This window comes from Panicum virgatum, chromosome 7K (genome assembly GCF_016808335.1).
Source record: "Panicum virgatum strain AP13 chromosome 7K, P.virgatum_v5, whole genome shotgun sequence".
Classification (NCBI taxonomy): Eukaryota; Viridiplantae; Streptophyta; class Magnoliopsida; order Poales; family Poaceae; genus Panicum; species Panicum virgatum.
In genome coordinates, this window is record NC_053142.1 from 39,694,080 (window position 1) to 39,715,709 (window position 21,630).

The window sequence follows — 21,630 nt, forward strand, 5'->3', positions numbered from 1 at the left end:
CCTCATTTACTCACCACAAACGACAAGGAATATTTTGATAATTTTACACATAGCATTGGTCTGCGTGTTTGCTTCTAGAATTACATTTATTTTGGGAGCGAGGGAGTATGTAAGCACACACAGCGAGAACGGAACGGGTGGGTATTGTTGTGGAATGGAGAAGGAAGTGAAAAATCAAGCACAAATGTTTTTTTTAGACGAAATCAAGCACCCATGTTAGACTGTTAGTATTGTGCATTAGCTCATATAGGCTGTTATGGCCCAGAGGAGCATAGATGGGCCTGTTACTCATAAGCTCCGAGCTTTGAGAGAGCTGGTTTAGTGAAGCAGAGCGCTAGGTGACTGGTTACTAGAGTCTTGGTCAGCCTGACAAGCTGCGCGGCGCCGCACGCCCGCATCGGTGTAGGCTGGTTGTTTGTACCAGCGTTTTCGGGCATGGAAGGTGCTCTGCACGGACATTTGACAGGAATTAGAACGAGTCGGAATAATACATCAAAAAAACCGCTAAAAATCCACCGTGGAGGGTGGTTTGCTTCTAATATTTTTTTCGGGCAACTAGCACGTAGTGAAAATGAAGCGCCCATATTGTACTAGGCTATAGGCACTAGCTCAAATGGGCCAGTTGGTCCCCAAGAAGCTAAATGGGCCTATTACTAATAACCTCCTTCTACCCCTAAAAAAAAAACTAGTAACCTCCTTCTTGATCTGCTCTAAAAAATTTGAAGGATTTTGTTTCGAATTTGAACATAAATCCAGATCCTGCAGCCTTTTGGTTTATGGAGGTAATCTCCGTCCTCTGTCAAATTTGCAGCTACTAGTATGAACTATAACTAATCTGTGTCCGGACGTACCGTCACAAGCAACCACCAAGCCGGAAGCATATACTAGCAGTAATCACCTGCCTGATATCGTTATCTGTCGAGTTCACGGAGCACGCGTGCATGCAGGTGAGAAGATGGAAACGCTTGGGTTAAAACTTAAATCTTTTGGTGGGGTTTGTTCGGAAACGCCTGCGGTACTACCTACAAATGTGTAGCCGTCTGTGTTTTTGTTTTCACCGTGCGAGTTTAGTTCCAACCAACCACTGACTGGATCATATCGTAATCGTTGCACCAAACCTCTACTGAAACTCTGAATAAAACAGGTTAGCAGTAGTCTCGTCTTGCCAGCTACCTAGGCTCTTAACATGGGCGCTCCCCCGCCGCCCTATACCGCCGCCACGCTAATCGAGCTCGCCGTCACGCCGTCCAGCCGCCGCCGCGCCGTCTTCTTCTCGCCCCTGCCGCCGGCACCGCCCACCGGGGGTCCAGCCCCGCCCGGCCGGCGGCGCTCCCGCGCCGCCGCGCCCTCCGCCGGCCGAACCGCCTCCGCCGCCGGGACGCCGCCGCCGCCGGGCCCTCCTCTAGGTCCGGTGAGCCCCCCACCCCCAGCAACCCAGATCCATAAGCTCTGCCGCCTCCCGCCACCACCCGGCCGCCAGTGTCCTCGCCGGTGGCCGCTCCGCCCACCTACCACCCGTTACCCCCCACCCCCTCCCCTCCCGTCCTTCCTCGCTGGCTGCATCGCCTCCTCCCCTGTCCGGAGGAAGAAGATGAACAGGGGAGGAGCTCGCGCGAGCTTCTGCGATGACACGGCCACAAATCGCACGCGCGATGAATAGCTTTTCCGCTTAACATTGCTGTTGGCCAACATTAATTTAGCGGCCCGTAGTTATTTTCCTAAAATCAGTAAAACGAAGAAGACGATACTAAGACTAATCCCAGTGGAGGATGCCAACATTAATTTTGAAATGAAAACCCAGCCCAATCCACACCGGACTGCCCCAAGGTAGTAGTTTAGGCCGGGCTGAGATGACAAGTTTTTTCACTCAAAAATCCACGAGCTTCTTATTACGTGTTTCGGGTGAGAAAAGGCATAAGCAGGCTGCGTATTGTCAGCCTGCTCTATACTTCTATTTGGACCAGCCCAGCCCAATATGTCTCGATCGGGGCCGTCGCGGGCCCCGCGGTGCTCAAATGGCGCGCCCCATGCGGCATGCCACTAACCGAGGAGTTAAGTTGCCACTGGATATTCAGCACCCGTAGCCAAATCCATACTCATACTATTTGAAGAGATATGAATTACCCATTTAAATATGGATATGGATATGGATAGGATATTATGTGGGTAATACCCATTTAACTGCTACCCGGCCGACGTCTTACGGCGCGAGGCCAGCAGAAGAGCAAGGCCTCACAGGAGCATACAGGAGCTGTCGGAGGAGAGGGTCGCAGTAGCTGCGCGGGTGTTCGACTTGAAGGAGCTCGGCAGCGCCAAAAGCAACCTCTTCCGGTCTGCCGGCGGCGGCCACGTGTCGTCCTCGCCTTCAAATCAGGCGGCTTACTACGTCTTCTTCCTCTCTGCCGGCCTTGCAGGGGCACGAGCAATGTCTTGCTGAAGTCTCATTTCTATTCTCAGTGACCTTGCAGTCAGCGACGAGGCGCTGCCCTCCATTCGCGGCTCACAGGAGGAGTCCTTATCCTACGTTATCCGTTGGGTTATCTACACCTATTGGATAATTACCCTCCAATTTAGTGATGAATGATATGGGAATAGTTAATTACGGGTATGGACATGGGTTTATCCGCACCTTCCCCCAACGGCATCGCGACCGAGGAGGACGGCCGGCCCAGCCGACGTGCCGCGTCTTGATCTGCCGGCGGCGATCTGGTCGGGTCGGCGACACCGCGCGGCAGGCTCTCGTCTCGTGGCATCACTCCTTCGCGTTCGTCCGCTAGCCACGATGCGCCCAGACCGCAGGCGAGGAGCCAAGGATCCCAGTATAACAAAGACCCCCACCGCTCATCGCCCATCGCCGCCGGGGTTTTTTCTTATTGAAAAGAATCGCCGGTGAGGAATCCCTGGTGGATCTGGCGCTATGCATTCACGGCCACGGGTAACGTCCCCCGGTCATCAATCACAGTACGAAGTCTCTCCACGACAAGTGGCATGCTTTTTATAAGGAAAAAAAGAAGAAGAAAAAAAGAACTTCTTGGGCATGTGCGTTCGTGTGGATGAAGTATGGGCATCTTGTTTGATGTGCAGTTTCCATATGCCTCTTTTTTCTTGGCTGGCTGCAATCCCATAATTACGAGATGCATCGAGTACCCGATGCACTGGCTAAGGTTATTTGTCCTTTTGTACCCCTGAGTCCCTGACGTTCGGATGCCGGTCCCAATTTATTTCAGGTTTGGGCTGCTATCGGATCTGAACTGAAGAGCATGTGCGCTGGCGGCTGGCAACGAAAAACTATCTCACACGGTGCTAAAGACAACACGCATATTGTGCAGGAAAACTATCTCACGAGGTGCCAAAGACAACATGCGTATTGTAACAAAATGCATGTTGTGTTTGTAAGCTTGCAGCTTGTTCACAATTTTTTTTTATTAATAATGGGACGAGTTATGAGGCATGTGTAAGCTAGTGTATGCATGTGATGTGTGATGAATGCTTGATTGTTTGAATTATTTTCCTGCACAATATGCATGTTGTCTTTGCTTCAGATTTTGCAGTGCCATGGATCATACCGTCATAATATGTTGCTTCAGATCAGTTGTGATAAATAAAGTCGAAACAAATATATACGAACGATGCTGAAACAAGTTGCAACCACACAAATGCTCTCACGCACGTAATGGTCTTGGCGTCTTGCCGAAGTGGACTTGCCTTTTGCAATATACTCGAGGGATAAAATGAACTAAACTATAATTTCTGGGGTTATCTGAACTTTGTCTATAGTTGACGGGAGTAATTTAGTTTTTTTTTCTTATATCGAATATGGGTTGCATTTTACTTGAGGGTAAGAATGTCTTTTCAAGTAACAGTTAACAACCAAGTAGACAGAAGTGTTAGGGTAGAAAGGTTATGATCGGTGTCAAATAAGGAAGAATTTTTTTCCAGTATCATACAAAAGAAGCACATTTTATTGATTTCGGTGTCAAATAAGGAATTCCCTCTAACAAGAACTCCAACGGAAAATTAAGGAACAAAAACAGGTACAATCAGCTACGCACATCTGGATGTGGGCACCTACAGGGCCCTGGGTCTGACCACTCTGTAGCTCGCTATCTCTGTCCTGGCTTCACTTTGTCCCATTTGGGGCACGGGCGTTCCCTGTTCAGCAGATGGGCAGGGGCTCGCCGTTCCACCCCTTGAGGCACTCGAGCACGGCGTCGATGTGCTTGCCCGCGTTCATGGCCACGAACACCTTGTTCACCTCCTCGCCGGGGGACCTCGTCTTCTCCCCGGTCAGGTACTCGGTGCCGAGCTCCTGGCGCACGAACCTGTACAGCGGGTATGACCGGCACTCGGCGATCCGGTTGGGGATCGCAGCGGTGCCATTCTCCACGGCGGCCCGGGCGGCGTCCACCTCCCGCGGCAGCGCGGCGCGGAGCTCCTCCTCGAACGTGGCGAGCTTGGCGAACACCGACGTGTCCGGGTCGTGCTCGGCCTCGCCGTTGGCCAGGGCGTGCTCCACGAGCACCGACCGCATCTTCTGCATCAGCGGGTAGTTGGCGCTGCACGGGTCGTCCGCGTACGCGAACACCGCCTCGCGGTCGATCGCCGTCAGAAGGTCCTTCTCGCAGAAGCGCGCGCTGTGGAGCGCGCCGGTGGCGCCGGTGCTCAGGGTCTTCTTGGCCACCGTCATCACGCAGCTCTTGACGGCGCTCTTGAGGTTCTCCTCGAGGTGGCGCAGGTCGATGGCCTGGCACAGCGCGACCAGGAACGTCGACGACATGAGCTTCAGGATGTCGACGGCCTCGGCCGTCTTCCTGGACGAGATGAGGCCCAGGGAGTTGACGTCCTGGTTGTGCTGCTCCGCGCTCTGGACGTGGTTGGTCACGGGGTTGGCCAGGAACTGGAGCTCGGAGCAGTAGGAGGCCATGGCGATCTCGGCGCCCTTGAACCCGTAGTCCAGGCTCGGGTTGCGGCCGCCGGACAGGTTGGACGGCAGGCCGTTGTTGTAGAAGTCGTTCACGAGCTCCGAGAACTGCGCGAACATGAGCTTGCCGATCGCCGCAACGGCGAGGCGGGTGTTGTCCATGGACACGCCGATGGGCGTGCCCTGGAAGTTGCCGCCGTGGAGCGCCTTGCCGCGGGAGACGTCGATGAGCGGGTTGTCGTTGACGGAGTTGATCTCGCGCTCGATGGACTTGGTGGCGGCGCGGATGACCTCGATCTGGGGGCCCAGCCACTGCGGCGACGTGCGGAGCGCGTACCTGTCCTGCTTGGGCTTCATCAAGGGGTCGAGCTCGCCGAGCTTCTTGGCAAGCGCCATGTAGGAGCTGCCCTCCAAGATGTGCTCCATGATGGCCGCGGCCTCGATCTGACCCGGGTGGTGCTTGAGCTTGTGGGTGAGGTGGTCGGTGTACTCGGGCTTGCCGTTCATGACCTCGCAGAAGACGGCGGACAGCACCTCGGCGAGGACGGCGAGGACGTTGGCCTCGAAGAGCACCGGGGACGCGAGCCCGGAGCCCACCGCCGTGCCGTTCACCATGGCGAGCCCTTCCTTGGGCTGCAGCTCGAAGAAGCCGTGCTGGATGCCGGCAGCCTTGAACGCCTCCGCGGCGTCCACCTTCCTGCCGTCGGGCGTGACGGCCACGGAGTTGGGCCGGCCGGTGACGAGCCCCGCGATGTAGGAGAGCGGGACCAGGTCGCCCGACGCGGTGATGGTGCCCCGGAGCGGCAGGCACGGGGTGACGTTGGCGTTGAGCAGCGCGGCGATCGCCTCGAGGATCTCGAAGCGGATGCCGGAGTAGCCCTGGAGCAGGGTGTTGATGCGGACGAGCATGGCGGCGCGCGTGGCCGACGCCGGCAGCACGTGGCCGTCGTCGCCGGTGCCGAACGCCCCGGCGTTAAGGAATCTGTAATAAAATAGTAGACAAAGAAACGTGCGAAACGCGTTTAAGGCGTCTAAATTGGCAGAGTACATGATTACAGTTGGGCGCCATTAATTAATAAAGAAGAAGGAAAAAAGTCCTTGTCCTGTTACTAGCAGTAGTGCTTACCGGATAAGCTCCCTCTGGAGCGCGCCGCCCTCCTTGGTGCGGCGGTGGGAGGTGGCGCCGAAGCCGGTGGTGACGCCGTAGCTGTCGGTGCCGTTCATCATGCTGCTCATGACCCAGTCGCTGCTGGCCTTGACGCGGCCGCGGGCGGACTCGTCGAGCTCCACCCGGGCCTCGCCGGCCGCGGCCACGGCGGCGACCTGGGCGACCGTGAGGCTGGCGCCCTCGATCCTCACCAGCGGCCGGCGGTACTCCTCCACCATCCGCTTGACGGCCTCCAGGTGGCTCCCGGCCAGGTTCTCCGCCGCCTTGCCCCAGTTCAGGGGGTCGGCCCGCGGCGGCACCGGCAGGCACACGCCATTGCCGGTGGCGGCGGCGACGCGTCCGTTCTCGCACTCCATGTGTCTCAACGGCACAGCTGAACTGAAAAGGTTCGTGGCTGTGTCTGGGAGCTTGGTAGTTGCGATGGATGGGCGGCTGGAGGAGACGTGGAGTGGAGAAGAGCTCGGGTACCGGAGGAGGAGGAGGCGGAGGCTCTTCTTGGAGGGGAATGGAGCAGGCGGGGGAGGCGTTTAAATAGGCAGCAGCCAGTGGCGGATGTAGGATTGGAGGAAGGGGCTGAAACAATAGAGATGTTAATTTATGTGAAAATTTAATGGTAATTTGGAGGTCTTACTACAGTGTTTTATGTGTAATTAGGGGAGTTTAGGGGGGCTTGAGCCCCCCTCCTGTATCCGCCCCTGGCAGCAGCACAGTAGGGTGGGTGGGGGAACGGGGTTGGTGTGGACGTCGGGAAGCTGGTGGGGCAGAGTTGACCGCCTGGATTGGTTCGCACTGACCAGACCAGACGGTTGCCACCGGGGGGGCCGGGGGGGGGGGGGGGGGCGGCTACGTAGAGCAGCAGCGCGCCATCGCCGTGGCGTCTCTGCGGCAGTTACCCGGCCAAGTGGGAGCCGCTGGAGAGATATGGCTGTCGCTGGGTGCGCAGCTGGGTGCGCGCCGCGCGGCGCGGGCGGCTGGGTTGGTGCCGGCAGAGGAGCAGCACATCGCGCCCGGGCGGGGAGGGCGCAGTGGGCACGCCTGGTGCGGCTTGGAGAGCTGCCGTGATCGTCCTCCTGACTTTCTCTCAGCTTTCCCGTTCCCGTAACGTCCGGGTCGGCACGCGCCTTTGCTGTTTTGGGGGGCATTTCGTCCGGACCGATGTGTTATCGTTGGTGGTGTTCTTACGGGTGTTGTGGTGTTGAGATTTGCTTCTGCTAGCAACTTTACAACCAACGTTTATCCGATCGATCTCCCCTAAGCATGTTTGAATTCTTCTCTTGTGACTTTGCCTGCACAACATGATAACAAGAATGGCCAACATGCTACAGTGATGACTAAGACCGAGAAACACTCACCACTCCCCCCTCTATCTGGCTAGTACTACTCACACCACGTCCGTCAGCATACCATACTACTCCCTCCGTTTAAATTGTAGGTCATTTTAGCAAATCTAGATATATAGTTTTTACTATATAAATGAACACTATTTATTTCTATGTATCTAAATTTGCCAAAACGATCTACAATTTGAAACAGATAGAGTACCTTTGTCTTGTATACTCGAATCTGGATGAGCCGCTTGCCCGCCTCCGCCACAAAGAACCTAACCAACAGAGCAACAATAGGTTTACATTCCATGGACGATTTAATCACGCCAACACGTCAAACTTGTTTCAGTCCTAAAATGTGATCGGGTTGCATTGGATCAGGACACGCTTCTCAGGTCGTTCTCTGGTAGCACTCTTCATCATTGAGCCCTCGTATCTTCTGAAAACTAATCATGCAACAAATAAATACATAAGCATTTACAATTAATAATGTTCCTTCCGTGTATAGTTGAAATGCCCGCCAGTTGCAAAACTTTGTGCTGGAAATGCTACCTAATCGGTGCCAAAAGGCTGAAGTATCAACACGCAAATCGTACTAATGCAACCACATCACTTTGCCAATATTTGTTCCAAAAAAAATTGCCAATATTTGAATAATTTATACCACACTTGGCGGCTGCTTACATCTTCTTCTTCTTCTTTTTTGAAATAAGGCTGCTTACATCTCGTGCCACTACTAAAATCCAGGGAGAAAGAAAAAAATTTAAACAACAGTTTCAGACCATGACATGATGGTTCACTCTATTGATGAAGAGCACTCAAGTGGGATCTGTTTGTGGCCTTTCTTCTGCTGCCCACACAGGCCACAAGGTTGTTGCTGGGAACTGTCACAGTCCCCCTCGTCACTCCCAGCGTCCCACTCCCACACAATACAGCCCCATCTCCCATCCCATGTGTCTCCCGAACAGTTTTGTACACATGAAGATGGGACGAGACAACGCTGTTGCAGCCAAGCATCCAGTCACGAGTCGTCGGACAGGCACTGCTGCTGGAATCAAGCGTGGGTCTCCTTCAGAATAGGCCCCAACGGCCTGACGCTGCAGTGTGCGGTGGAAGCTTCTCTCGAGCGAGAAACGGAACGGAGAGCTTCTGGCTGCTTCCTTCATCACTTCATTGGAAATGGTGCGGGGTTGAGGAGTCGTCAGTGCAGTCATGTCGTCTGAAGTTTTGTTCCCAGTGAACACTTGAGACCTGACCGCCGGTCGCCGGAGGAGTCCCTGCTGCTTGATTTTCTCGGAATCTCACGTCGAAGACTGGTGGACTGAAATGGGCACGAGATTACGGTGCGGCTGCAAAGAGCTTCGGTGCTACGACTGGACGCACTGATCAGATCGAAGTGAGGCGAGTGCTGAGTTGCGGCTGCAATGAGCCCGAAACTGCAGCATAACTTCCTGCGGTTTCAGTTTTTTCCGGCTGGACTTCTGCACGCGTGCACCAAAACAGCAGCGCCAGCGGTCGCTTGGGGCAATGGAGCTGTCGCCCCGTTTCGAGCTTTCGGCGGATGGGTCGTGCCACGCGGAGCGCCTGGAATGGACGGACAGGATCTTATCCTGCAAGGGAGATGGCAGCAGTCTTGGCATCACGCGGTGATCGGCCATTTCTGCCGGGTCCAGATCGAGCCAAGCATTCCCCCAGTGGCGCGTTGTGTGCAGCACCTCTCTCGTGTTCCACGGCAGGGACAGGGAGGACACGACGACAGCGATAGGTGGTCGTCTGGTGTCTAGCTATTGGTAGGTCAGTGGGTGTGTGGCGGCCTCTCTCCGGTCTCACGTCCTTCCTTGGGCCCTTGATGACCCCTCCAATTTCACACGAACAGGAACACACGAAATGGGCAAGGGACGAGGGATTATTTCAACATCTGGTCTTGCGCCAGTGCTCCTGGTCGGTCATCTGCATGCACACTCTGCATCCCGCCAGGATTGCAAGAGAAAGTAGTATCTTGGACGTGCTGCTAAACTCCATTTTTTTTAAGGCCAATCCCAATGGAGAGTTTTATATTGATGTTTTCAAGATAGCCACATAAGCAAAAAGACTATGAAATAATAGTTGAAACTACCTCTCCCAATGCATAATTTCATGTTGTAGTTTTCTAGAGTCTATGTTGTATTTAATTTCAAGACTCATAGAGTGTTGATATTTGTGTAGAGAGAGTTTCATCTATATGAAATTGGTTTCTTCTCTTTTTCCTTAAATTCTATGTCATATCATCATATAATTCTACATGGTATGCTAATTAATGTACTTGAAATCTCTATGAAACTTCCATTGGGAGTGGCCTAAGGGAATCACCTCCTCCTCAGATATTTCCTTGGGATTGCTGTTAAACTCCACTTTTTTTTCAGGAATTGCCCCCCTCTAGCTCAACTGCCCAAGAGCAATGCGTCATGAACGTTGCATCAGAATATTGTCTAATTATTGGCACCGTCAGCTCACCAGTCGGCACATGCCTGGTCCAAGTCAGTCAGGTGTGCAACTCCGCATCAAGGCCAGGACTGGCAGTGCTCCTGCCTGTTTTATTTTTTTGAAAAAGAATATTCTTCCTTTTCTTTTTTTCCACCGACCTGTGATTCTTCTTTCGAGAGAGTACATGGTATGCCCCAATAATTTGTAGGAATAGACTGTGAAGAGACGACTAGGACATAATCCGTTACCAACCCTAGGATCCATAAAAAAAAATCTTAATTATGCTTCCTGCGTATTGGAGACTCCCCTATTTTTCTTCTGATTTCTAACAAGCTCATCGTCTTTTGTCTTTTGAGGGAAAAGTTAATTCATCGTCTTTTGCTAAAATAAGTTATGATCCCAACTGTCACATCAAGGACTATACAAAGAAACTATCACGCGCGAGTCATATATATTCTTAATTAGTAACATATTTCGTTTGCATTTCTGCGAAAAACCTATGCGTATTGGTCTCAGTCAACAGTCATGCCACTTTCACTAACAGTGATTTCGCGGAAGCAATCCCTTCGTCGTTCCTGTCTTCTTTTTGCCTTGTGTAGTGGAAAATTCCCTGCACTTTTTCACCCTGTAGCCTCTCGACCTGGAGTTGGCCGGGGGCCGGGGCTGTTGGAAATTTTGTGATCTCAGGATAACAACCTAGATCTGTATGGCAAATAATTTCCACAAATTAGAGATAACATACCAAATAAGTCATGTACCGTGATTGGCAGGTACACCTAACGTTTCCATCTATAAGTCGGCCCCGGTCCCACAGTGCTGTATATAAATATGAGGTAGAGGGGAACCCTCTCTAACCCTAATCAGCTAATCTCGCGATTAGCAAAACACCAATCAATTAGGGCACTGGAGGGACTGGAAGCGCGACTTCCTCATCTTCTTCGTGGCAGGCACCGGCGGGAGTTGCTGGTCATCATCGACATCAAGATCTTCATCAACAAGAGATCCAAATCTCTCTAATTGGTGAAGATTAAACTCTACTTCAGTCTACATCAGCCCTACTACTACAACTACAGAGGCGTTCATGGATTCAAAGGTTCTGGTCAGTATTAATCTAATTAATTTCGCATTAAGTAATTAGTGATCATGATTAGACTAAGCTAAGATCCTGTTCATGGATAATTAAAACTAACAATCGGTATCAAGAGCCTTTCTTAGATCTGTCATGATCCTAATCCAGAGCCATCAAGTTCTTAGCCTCTGATTAAATTTAGATCTGTTCGGTGCTTAATCATGGGTAATTAATTCTGATATGGATCTAATCATTTAAGTGCTATATGCAAATCAGTGCAATGCAATTAGTAGATTGGATCTACTATTCTGTTTGCGTGAAATAAATACATATTTGATCTGTTATGTGCAATTAGTGATGTCCAACGTGATGTGTATGCTGATTAATGTTCTACCTTGTGCATATACGTGCGACTAAGCTTCCGCATCCGCACTATTATAATGTGCAAAGTAATCGACTTGATTAAACTAAGATTAAGTCCCTGCACGTAAGGTTTTATGGGCGAATTAAATTAAGGTCAATGTTTATGAAGTCATTAGCCTTATCCTATTCAGATTAGATTCTGAGTAATGCAAATCTTAATCTGATTAGGCTAATTATCTTGGATTAGATCTAAACAATTATGTTTATGTTAATTCATGTTTAGGCCGATGCACTTTCATGTTAATTGATGATTAAGTTAAGTAATTAAGGTTAGGTTTTAAGATTGCTTACTGTTTTTCCCCAAATTAGCCCACTGGTTAATGTTTATTCCCCAAATTAAAGCCCAAATCCAAGAGATAAGATGCATCAGTCAGCAATTAGAAGAAGGGGAATGACAAACTTTCAGATCGAATCAAGAAATCCCCAAATCTCATGAACCCTAACCCTAATGGATGAGTTCTTACCTAAAACTCACCAGTCGTGCGCATCAGGAGTGCACTGGTCTGACCAGTTTGCACCGCGAGGAGCCCTCGACGGTCGTGCGTGCGATGAGTATGCACGCACCCACCGGTGAGGGGCCCTGCACGGAGCACGGCCAAGACCGACGGCCGAGGCCCGCTGCCTTGCCCGAGCCGCGCACACGCCATGAGGAGGCGGCGCTGGCGCCGCAGGCCCTCGCAGCACCCGCTGCATGGGGCCGGCGCACCCAGGCGGGGCGGTGGCGCTCGTGGCGCGGGCCCGTGTATGAGGACGCGCGTCCCGCGCGGCTCGGAGGCACGCAGGCGCGACGCAGACCCACGCCATCAGCGGGCGGGGCGCTCGGCAGCCAGCGGCGGCCGGCTCCCTGGCGGGCCCGCATCAGCGCTGCGGCGCGCGGCTCGCGCGGAGCCTGACGAGCTCGCTCAGGGGCTACTCGCGCGCATCAGGGAGCGCGTGCAGCGGCGCCCGCACATGCGGAGCGCTAACGGCGGCGGCGCGTCAGGGCCAGTGAGGAGCGGCGGCTGGGCATGAGCTGCCCGTGGAGAGGAAAAGAGAGGTGAGGCTGGATTGTAGGGTTTTCAGACCGCCTCCACGTTTATATACGGCACCAGATTAGTTCCTGGCCGCCGGATCTCGATGAACGGTCCAAATCGTTCCGCGTTAGGGTTTCCGCGGGTTGGGCCGAATTGGGCCAATGCGCGCAAATGGGCTGCGCGCAAGGGAAGCGTTTCACGGGCTGAATTGAGTTTTTGTTCTGTTTAATTAGTTTTGAGCCCAATTTATGTTTTAAAGCCTTTGTATTTACTATTTTAATTATTTAAGTTTTATTTCCTCACTGTTTAAGATTAAAGGCTTTAATTAATTTCTATTGCACTTATAATCATCAGCCTTATGTTTATCTAATGCCCATAAGTATTTATTTCATATTTGAGATGTCTATTGTTTATAATTTCGCAAATAAGTTTATTGCTTGATTTTATCTATGATAAATATTTCTCAAAGTATGAATAGTGATATTTTCCATAGTTTTGATATTATAAGATTAATTTAAAGAGTAACTATGGGAAATTATCACTGATAATGAGAATTATCATTAATAATGAGTTTATTTTGGGCTATTGATGAGTCTTGTTTTTCAGCACAATTAATTCATAATGTTAGATGTGCTTGTTAAATGAGAAAGAATCTAAAGATTAATGAGCCTTATCTTTTGTAAGTGCAATAAAGTTAAAATTTTCAGTGCAATTAAGTTTAATAAGGTTTTATGCACTGATTATATAATGCAAGTTTAAGATTTTATAAGGCTTATATCTACAGTGAAATTTAATCTCTTTATGATTTATGTGTCATTTTCACTGTTTAAATTTAAGTTTAAAATTTCAGAATAATTGTATTTGCCTTAATGTTTCCATTATGCTTTTATTGATGAATATTGCATTAGTTCGCATTGTTTAAGCTGGAAAATTATATATTTTCCACCATATACAATTAAGATGCTCTCTAATCAAATGGAACCATCGAGAAGTTTGATTAGAGTACACTTGTAATTAATTCTGACCATCGTTGTTTTAATTATGAGTTAATGATAAGTTTTGTTTGTTTTCTCCATCGGTGATGCAAATTGAAACTTATAGCATGATTTTAATCAGACCATCGTAGGGTTAATCTTGTGCCTTTATGTGCATCTTGTTGTATAAGATTATTGAGACTTCAATTTTATGATTTTTCAGTGGATTATAAGGACTTACTAAGTACCATTGAGCCCTTTAATGGCACCAACTTTCCTAAGTGGAATAATGAGGTGTGTGCAGTTCTCAGAGTTCTGGACTTTGATTACGCACTTTATGAGTATAAACCTGTCAATCCTTCTATAAGTACTGAGAATCATAATGAGCAATTAAGTTGGAGAAATGGTAAAAATCCAATGAATTTGCAAAATTAATTATAAAACATTCGATCTCAAATGCCATAAGGGGAGCATTTCCTTATAGGAAGGATGATAGGGAACTAAATGTTAAGGAGTTTATGAACTCCATTAAGGAATGTTATAAAATTAATTATTCCAACTTCCTCATAAATAAGTTGTCTACCTCACGTAATGATGGGCGCAATGGACTAAGTATACACATTAAGAGCATGTACAATATGGCTGCGGAGTTGAAAGCACTTGGCAGGTTCATCTCTGATGATCTGCTGGTGCCATATCTTATGGTTTCTCTACTAGAGAATTATAATAAGTATGCTCAAAATGTGGATACTCCAGTAAGATATAAGTTATGTGAGTCACTTCATCAAGTGCAATGGAAGGATAATAAAGTTGTCTCATAAACTCTTTTAAGTTAAAGTTTCCCCTAAATTTTGGTGGATTGATTGAGATGCATTCCCAGTAGGTCATTAAGTCTGACCCATAAGATCAGGGAGTTCAAGGGGAGCAAAGTTTAATGATGATGATGATGAAGAAGATGTTAAATGCTTCGCATTAGTTTTATATATTTAGTCATATTTGTTTTCAGTAATAAGTGATTCTGAATAATTTTTAAGTTTTGAGATAATAAGTATATCATCATTGTTGATTTTGCTATCTTGTCAAGGAATTATTTTATTTATTTCTTTCATATTGTGTAATGCTTCAATAAGTTGTTTACGAGACCTTGTCGAAATTATGATATTATTAGTTAAATCACATTTTGAAGGGGAGAATTGGAATGTCTCATCAAGTATAAGAGATACTCCAGTTGTAATGTCTCATAAGAATGAGAGATACTCCAGTCATTAGATGTAAGACTATAAAGAGTTATCACCATATTTTATTTGCCCATAAAGATTGATATTCAAAAGGCTGAATTAGAAAATCGGCTCATATAAAGGGTGAATATGATGGAGAACGCTAAAAAAAACCATTGTGACAGGAGAATTACTCCATAAAGCCAATTGTCTCAAATAAAGTTAAGTGTGACTTTATTCATTATTCTGGCCATCGCTGATTAATGGATATATGTTCACAAAGTTTTGTTGCTCTAGTTCATTTTAGCCATCGCTATTTGACTAGTTCAATGAAGCTCGAGACTTTTGAAGTATGGCTTATATTTATCATTTCTGGCCATCGCTGTTTGGTAAATATTTGACCATAAACTTTGCTGCTCTTGTTCATTTCTAGCCATCGCTAGTGTGAGCTTGATTAGTAAAGGAAATTGATCAATGGTATACTAAAGATAAAGAACTTATGTCATGATGAGCTACCATTTATGGATATCCTAATAAGTCTGAGGGTATCATTTCTACCACTATAATTGTCTCAACTATTGTGTTTCTAAAGGAATGCAAAGATCAGTTGTTTCAACTGTTGTGTTCTTAAAAGAATGCAGAGATTAGTGGGAGTCAGTGGGAGCTCACAAAGGAGGAAGAGATGATTTGGAGAGATGTGGGCTTAGTTACCCCGCATCGATGATTCAAGTAGCAGAATCTCATAATATTTAACTCATGCCATTAGTTAAGTAAACCTCCATCTTAAGCTACCATATATTTTGTTGAGGATTCTCATAAATTGATTAATCCCAACATGAATATGTGATATATAATAACGGTTGATTTTGGTATAAAAGAATGACCTCATTCGTTTTGAAGGTCACTATAAAGGAGGCCATAAATTGAGTCTATGAGCTTTAGTATAAATTTGTGATGGAATCAAATTAGTATCTTGCCATGATCATGATTCCGAAAGAAAATTAAAAATACTGAGCTTATAGCTTACCATGATTAAATGTTCATGGATAAAGGTATGTACTGATATTAAGGTGGAAAAGTTACTATCCTAATACTTAAGTGGATGATGCTCTACTAAGTAGAGTGGTGATTAGAATATGCTACTAATATTATGAGATTTCCTATCATCATTAAATTAAATTTAAAGTAATCTTGGTGAAAGCCTCTTATGTTTTTGGGCATCAATGTACACTAAGATTGGACCAAGAAAGTGTTAGGATCATCACTTGAGATGTAAGTTGTTTAAAGTGATACAATAAGAATAAATATTAAGATATGCTGTTCTATTAGCAAATTATGTCTAATACCCTAAGAATAAAGTTGAGATAAAGTTAAGGAAGACGTTCCTTATGCTTCAATCTTTTGAAGCTTATGCATGAGCCTCTAAGTGATTGACTTTGCATTTGTAAGCCGGAAATCCTTATGTGTTTAATATTATCCAAAAGAGGTCCATTGGATAATGTACAAGACACCATAGCATGCTTGTTTATTATAAATTATTTAGCTAAGAGTTCTATAAGAGTGTATGGATGTAAAAGTGCACATTAGATTATGTCCTTCATTCTTGCAGAAAAGAGCAATAATATTGAGAGCTCTAAGCAAACTTGGCATAATGAAAAGTTGAGATTGCATAAGGCATGTTTTAAGTTATCAAGCTTTAGAATTATATTCCGGTGTTAAGTTTATGGACGGCAAATTGATACTGCTATGATTGCGGTATTCATTCGAGTAACAACATAATTATTGATGATGTCTAGACTACTGATGATTAAATATTATGTTGTGAAAGAAAGGTCCCAGAATCAACTTATTAAAGTTAAAGAAATAAGTTGAGTTTATGCTAGCAAATATTATTCAAGACTTGTCACTCATCCCATTTAATTTTTCGCGAAATTAAGTATGGGATTTGTGAACAGTCTTGGACCTGATTTTGGATACATGATCATTCCCAAATAAGTAATAAGCGTTCTATCGAGGTATTGTAGTGAACTGTGGGTAATGGAATCCCGGTAGTGAATTAAATACTACTGACGACGCATTGGTCCGGTCTTACTGTTGTACTGAGTGTGAACATAAGTTTAAAGCGAACCTAAGTTGTTAACCGTTCGATCAAGTGGGAGAATGTTGGAAATTTTGTGATCTCAGGATAACAACCTAGATCTGCATGGCAAATAATTTCCACAAATTAGAGATAACATACCAAATAAGTCATGTACCGTGATTGGCAGGTACACCTAACATTTCCATCTATAAGTCGGCCCCGGTCCCACAGTGCTATATATAAATATGAGGTAGAGGGGAACCCTCTCTAACCCTAATCAGCTAATCTCGCGATTAGCAAAACACCAATCAATTAGGGCACTGGAGGGACTGGAAGCGCGACTTCCTCATCTTCTTCGTGGCAGGCACCGGCGGGAGTTGCTGGTCATCATCGACATCAAGATCTTCATCAACAAGAGATCCAAATCTCTCTAATTGGTGAAGATTAAACTCTACTTCATCTACATCAGCCCTACTACTACAACTACAGAGGCGTTCATGGATTCAAAGGTTCTGGTCAGTATTAATCTAATTAATTTCGCATTAAGTAATTAGTGATCATGATTAGACTAAGCTGAGATCTTGTTCATGGATAATTAAAACTAACAGGGGCAGCTCTCCGGCCGCCAGCAGATGCACCGGCCTGGCTGCTGGAAGACTAGTGCGCGCACACTTTCGACTCAATTCATGTTGCTTTATTTGGTCTTGATTTTTGACCTGAACAGGGGGTTGCCAACACCATCATCATGTGCAGCTCGTCGTCCACGTGCATCCTGCCTCCGACCCTCCGGCCGTTCGCCGCTGCTGTCAGCAGCCAGTGGCCCCGTCAGTCCTGTTCTTGTCGGCCGTGCTCTCCATATCATAACAAGCAGCAGCAGCAGCAGCAGGAGGAAGGGTCTCGGTTCACGACGCCGCCGCGTCGTACGCCGTCCAGCCCATGTGGAAAACCGGAGCAAAGGCCGCCCATGTGTCATGCGTGTGCTCTCTGCTGCATGCGTCCACGGAGCTGCATACAGATGCTGCGTGCGAGATCGATGGCGGACCGGACCGGACCACCGCCGCGCGCAGACGACGAAGCGTTTTCCACGAGCTACTAACAGAGGCCGCGCGAGCGACGGCATGCACGCGTCGTCGTCGGCGTCCATCGTCCATCGTTCAGTGAGAGCGCTGATGAGCTAGAATGAACGACCCAGCGCAGTCGATCCTGTGCGTGCACGCACCATCTCCGGCTGGCGAGCGAGCGAGAGGCCGGCCGTACGTACGCGCGTGACCGCGAAGGTGACGGGGGGTCGGGGGAGACGACGACACGCACCTATACAGGCCCGCCGGTAGCTAGTACTCTTCCATAGGCGTTTGCAGGGAGGGAGAATTTGCCAGGGGACACTCTTCAAATGTGGTTTTTGCTCCAGAACACTAAAAAATGTGGTCTTTGTCCCAAAACACTAAAATTTTGTGGCCATTTGCCACATCACACTAAGAAGAATGGGATGGATGGTCTTATTAACACCGTTAGCTACAGTAGTTAAAGGGCCCACCTGTCATCCTCTCCAACGATATCTTCCCCTTATATTCCCAAGCAACGCAAGTGGCCGTGGCGGCTGGTGCCTAACCGCGTCTCCTTCCCCCGTCTCCACGCCTGAGCTTGCTGAGCTGCTGCCGCAGGGCCTCCGCCGCCCAGCTCCGTGCGAGCTCGGCGACGAGCGAGCCCACCGCGGGCCTGAGCCCCCCTCCCCCGTCGTTGAGTGCCCAGCTGCCGACGGCCGCACCTGACTGGAGCCCCCATTCCCCGCCCGCACTGCTGGCAGGAGGAGGAAGGAGGCACAGCAGCGGTGCGACGGCGCGGCATCGTCAGGGAGGTGCGGCGGCCACATCAAGAGGTGGCAACATCCAGGAGGAGCGGCGGCGCCATCAAGGAGGAGCGGCTCCTCACTGCCGGCAGCAGTCGCACCTGCGGGTGTCGCGAGCAGGAGGAAGAGGATGGAGGCACGACAGTGACGCGAGGGAGACGGAGGGCAACGGTCATGTGCTGTGGTAAATGGCCACAAAATTTCAGTGTCTCTGGGCAAAGACCATATTTTTTAGTGCTCTAGAGCAAAAACCACCTTTGAAGAGTGTCCCCCAACAAATTTTCCCTTGCAGGGACGGATCGAATGAAACTGATGGCGATGGCACACATGCACGGTGCAACACAAGTACTCAACTGAAACAGACCGGGTTCCCGAAAGGTGAACCCGACCCTCTGTATCGTCGTGATAGTCCCTGGATCAGTAGCTATCACATACAGAACTCATTTCAGTTGAATATCACAGACATAACTCACGTTTACTACATCACATGGGTTTATTTATTACATAATTCAAATGATTGTAATACAAATCTCAGATTACAAGCCCCTTGGGCTAAAAGAAAACAACAGAAAGCGGAAACGATATCTAATCTTCTGGGCAACTTCATCTTCTCGAATCTTCTCGATCCTCCTCCACAGGCAGCTCGGAGTGTAGCTCGGGCCATCCTTCACATCTCCTTCGGCTGTCGTCCTGTCGACTCCTTCACTCGGATATCGCATCTATCAGGCTATCCCCAAGGATGGGATAGGTTCACGTCACCATCCGTATGCAAGCTTTATGTGGATGCAAACGGTATAAGAGTAATGCCAATGATAGGCTATGTTTTCCTATGCAAGCAAAAATATATAAGTAATCCAAAACACCTTTCAACACGGTAGCTCCGGCAACCCGGACTCCCGGTCTCCTATCTTCCACTACAACTGTCTCAACCCTGTTTCGGTGTGGGAACTCCCTCTCCCCGCACCTTAGCTGCTATCCAAGCAGGAAAAGTGGTACTAGAGGGAGGTAGAAAATTATATGTGGTTCTAACTACAGTGTGGTGCCAGATCCAGAGTTGTACATGACCGAGTACGCGGATATACGTATAGTTTTCACCCTGCAGGGATTGTACACCTGTACCCACTCGCCCCGTCACCAGCCGACCCGTCGACCGACTGACTCCGAGGCACCAGTCAACGAAACTAACGGCTACGGCACCATCCTACTCCCGGTCTGGGGTGCGTCCTCCCGCAGTAGGTCGCCCGGGGCTGTGAAGCTATCTAGAATGGAATCTCCATGGATCCTGGGATCGGGGGATAAAGGGTCCTGTCCACTCCCCCTGACACTGAAACACTATCCTCCTGCAGTAATGCTGCCGCGCGTAGCTAGCTCGGGCTGGGTCCCTCCTCATAAAGGATAAGTGGTTTGCACGTTTGACATAGTTCCGTCACTAGGGCCACAAAGTCAAGTCCTTAATCCCGTTGAGGCGAGCGTCTTCGTCCAAGTTGGCATTCCGTCAACACGGTCTACAATCAATACCCATTACAAGTATCTCCTCCAAAACTACACCTCTACTATGTTCCCACAGGAACGGTCTAGCACCCGCCACAGGTGCCCGTCACCCATTACAGGTGCTCATAGGATTGTGCCCAACACACAATCCCCGGCTCCCGATCCGAAGATCAGGGAAAAGGGTCCGCTCGCCCCCGCTGTAACCTAATCACCAACTCCCATATATGTGGAGGCATCTTCCAGCAAGCAAGGACTATCACATCATATATTCCCATACCCCAATTCTCACTCATAGTAGCAATAGCATGCATCAATCAAAGCTAAGTACGGAAAACAAGGAATACGGAAAACAAGGAATACGAAAAGTAAATGGCCATGCAAGCTCATCTCATCACTCAATTTGGGAGCGCAGCGTATCTAGCAAGCAATGCCTAATAGGTATTCAATCGCGAATGGGCGTGAACCTGATAGGTCTTCGTAGTCTTCCTCAGTCTCTGACGCCTTCTAGTCGTTCGGTACATTCTTCTGGGTCCTCCGGGTGTCGGGGTAGTCCTTCTGGATCTTGTGGTCGTCCGGGACGTCGGTCAACTCCTCCACGTCAGGACCTAGTCGTAAATACACATAAATACCGGGGGCAAAGTGAAAGAATGCACAAAACTGCTCAAATAAGATCCAACTCACAACAAAACCTATTCTATCGGGTAGATCATGATTTTAGAAGAATTATGAAACTGATTTCATAATTTTCGGAGCTCCGGTTGAATTACTATGAATTTTCTAAGATTAAAGCATTTTCTGGAATTAATAAATGATTATCGAAAAAGGGAAAAACACAAAGGTGACACGTGGCAGCACCAGAGCGTGCCACGTGGCATGATGATGACGTCAACATCATCATGACGTCACCTGGGATCAGCTCTGTTGACGTCAGCAGTGGGCCCTGCTGTCGTCAGCGTTGACCGTTGACTGGTCAACCAGTTCAGTGGGTCCGCGAGTCAGTGGGCCCCAACGGTCAGTCTCTCTCCAGTCGCTTATGGGTGGGGCCCGCGTGAAAAGGTTAAACCAGAAAGAAAAAAGGGTAAAAGGATTTAAGGGTCTTTGGGCCGGAAGTGTTCCAGCGGCCCAACAAGGATCGGCTCAGACTTGTGGATCGGCTCAAAAGCGAAATTGGGCCAGCTCATGGCCCACTCGACTTGGCTCACGAGGATGGGCTGGCTCGGGACAAAAGGGCCGGCTCGGCTTTTGGCTTGTGGACTGGGCCTGCGGGGCATTGGCGGCCCAACCTCTCCTCTCCTCCTCTCCTTTTCCTTTCTTCTTTCCTTCTTCGGCTGACAGTCCAGGGCCACCCGTCAGTGCCTCCCTTTCCTCTTCCCCTCTTTTCCTCTGCTCCTCTGCTTCCTTCCGCGATGGTCAGGCCCGCCGGCTTCAGTGGTGGCGATGATGCGGTTCCAGGTCTTCGACGAAGCGGAGATGAGGTCCCACGGTGGCGGCGCAACCGGTCAAGGCAGAGCAGGGCAAGGCGGCGATGAGGTCCAGGCGAGGTCATGGCGGAGGGCGGCTTGCGCACGCGGAGTCTGGGTATCCCCGGGCCACGGCGGTGGGTGTGGCCCAAGGGCTAGGCCGTGTGCGCGCAGGGAGTT

General features: G+C 48.8%; 1 protein-coding gene across 1 annotated transcript; it reads right to left on the minus strand.

The window, feature by feature from the left end:
* Positions 1-3,928: 3,928 nt before the first annotated feature.
* LOC120642390 (phenylalanine ammonia-lyase-like) lies at positions 3,929-6,598 on the minus strand. The gene is made up of 2 exons (XM_039918897.1): positions 6,048-6,598; positions 3,929-5,903 (listed from the first exon to the last, which is right to left on the minus strand). Exons 1-2 carry the CDS (start codon positions 6,443-6,445, stop codon positions 4,157-4,159), a joined length of 2,145 nt encoding a protein of 714 aa, XP_039774831.1. The 5' UTR covers positions 6,446-6,598; the 3' UTR covers positions 3,929-4,156.
* Between the last annotated feature and the right edge of the window lie 15,032 nt (positions 6,599-21,630).

What these genes read in the sequence shown, in the direction of transcription:
- LOC120642390 (XM_039918897.1), bottom strand. Translation starts at nt 6,445, where the DNA reads ATGGAGTGCGAGAACGGACGCGTCGCCGCCGCCACCGGCAATGGCGTG. An exon ending in CTCCAGAGGGAGCTTATCCG is followed by an intron (nt 5,904 to 6,047) that starts GTAAGCACTACT and finishes ATTTTATTACAG; the next exon opens with ATTCCTTAACGCCGGGGCGT.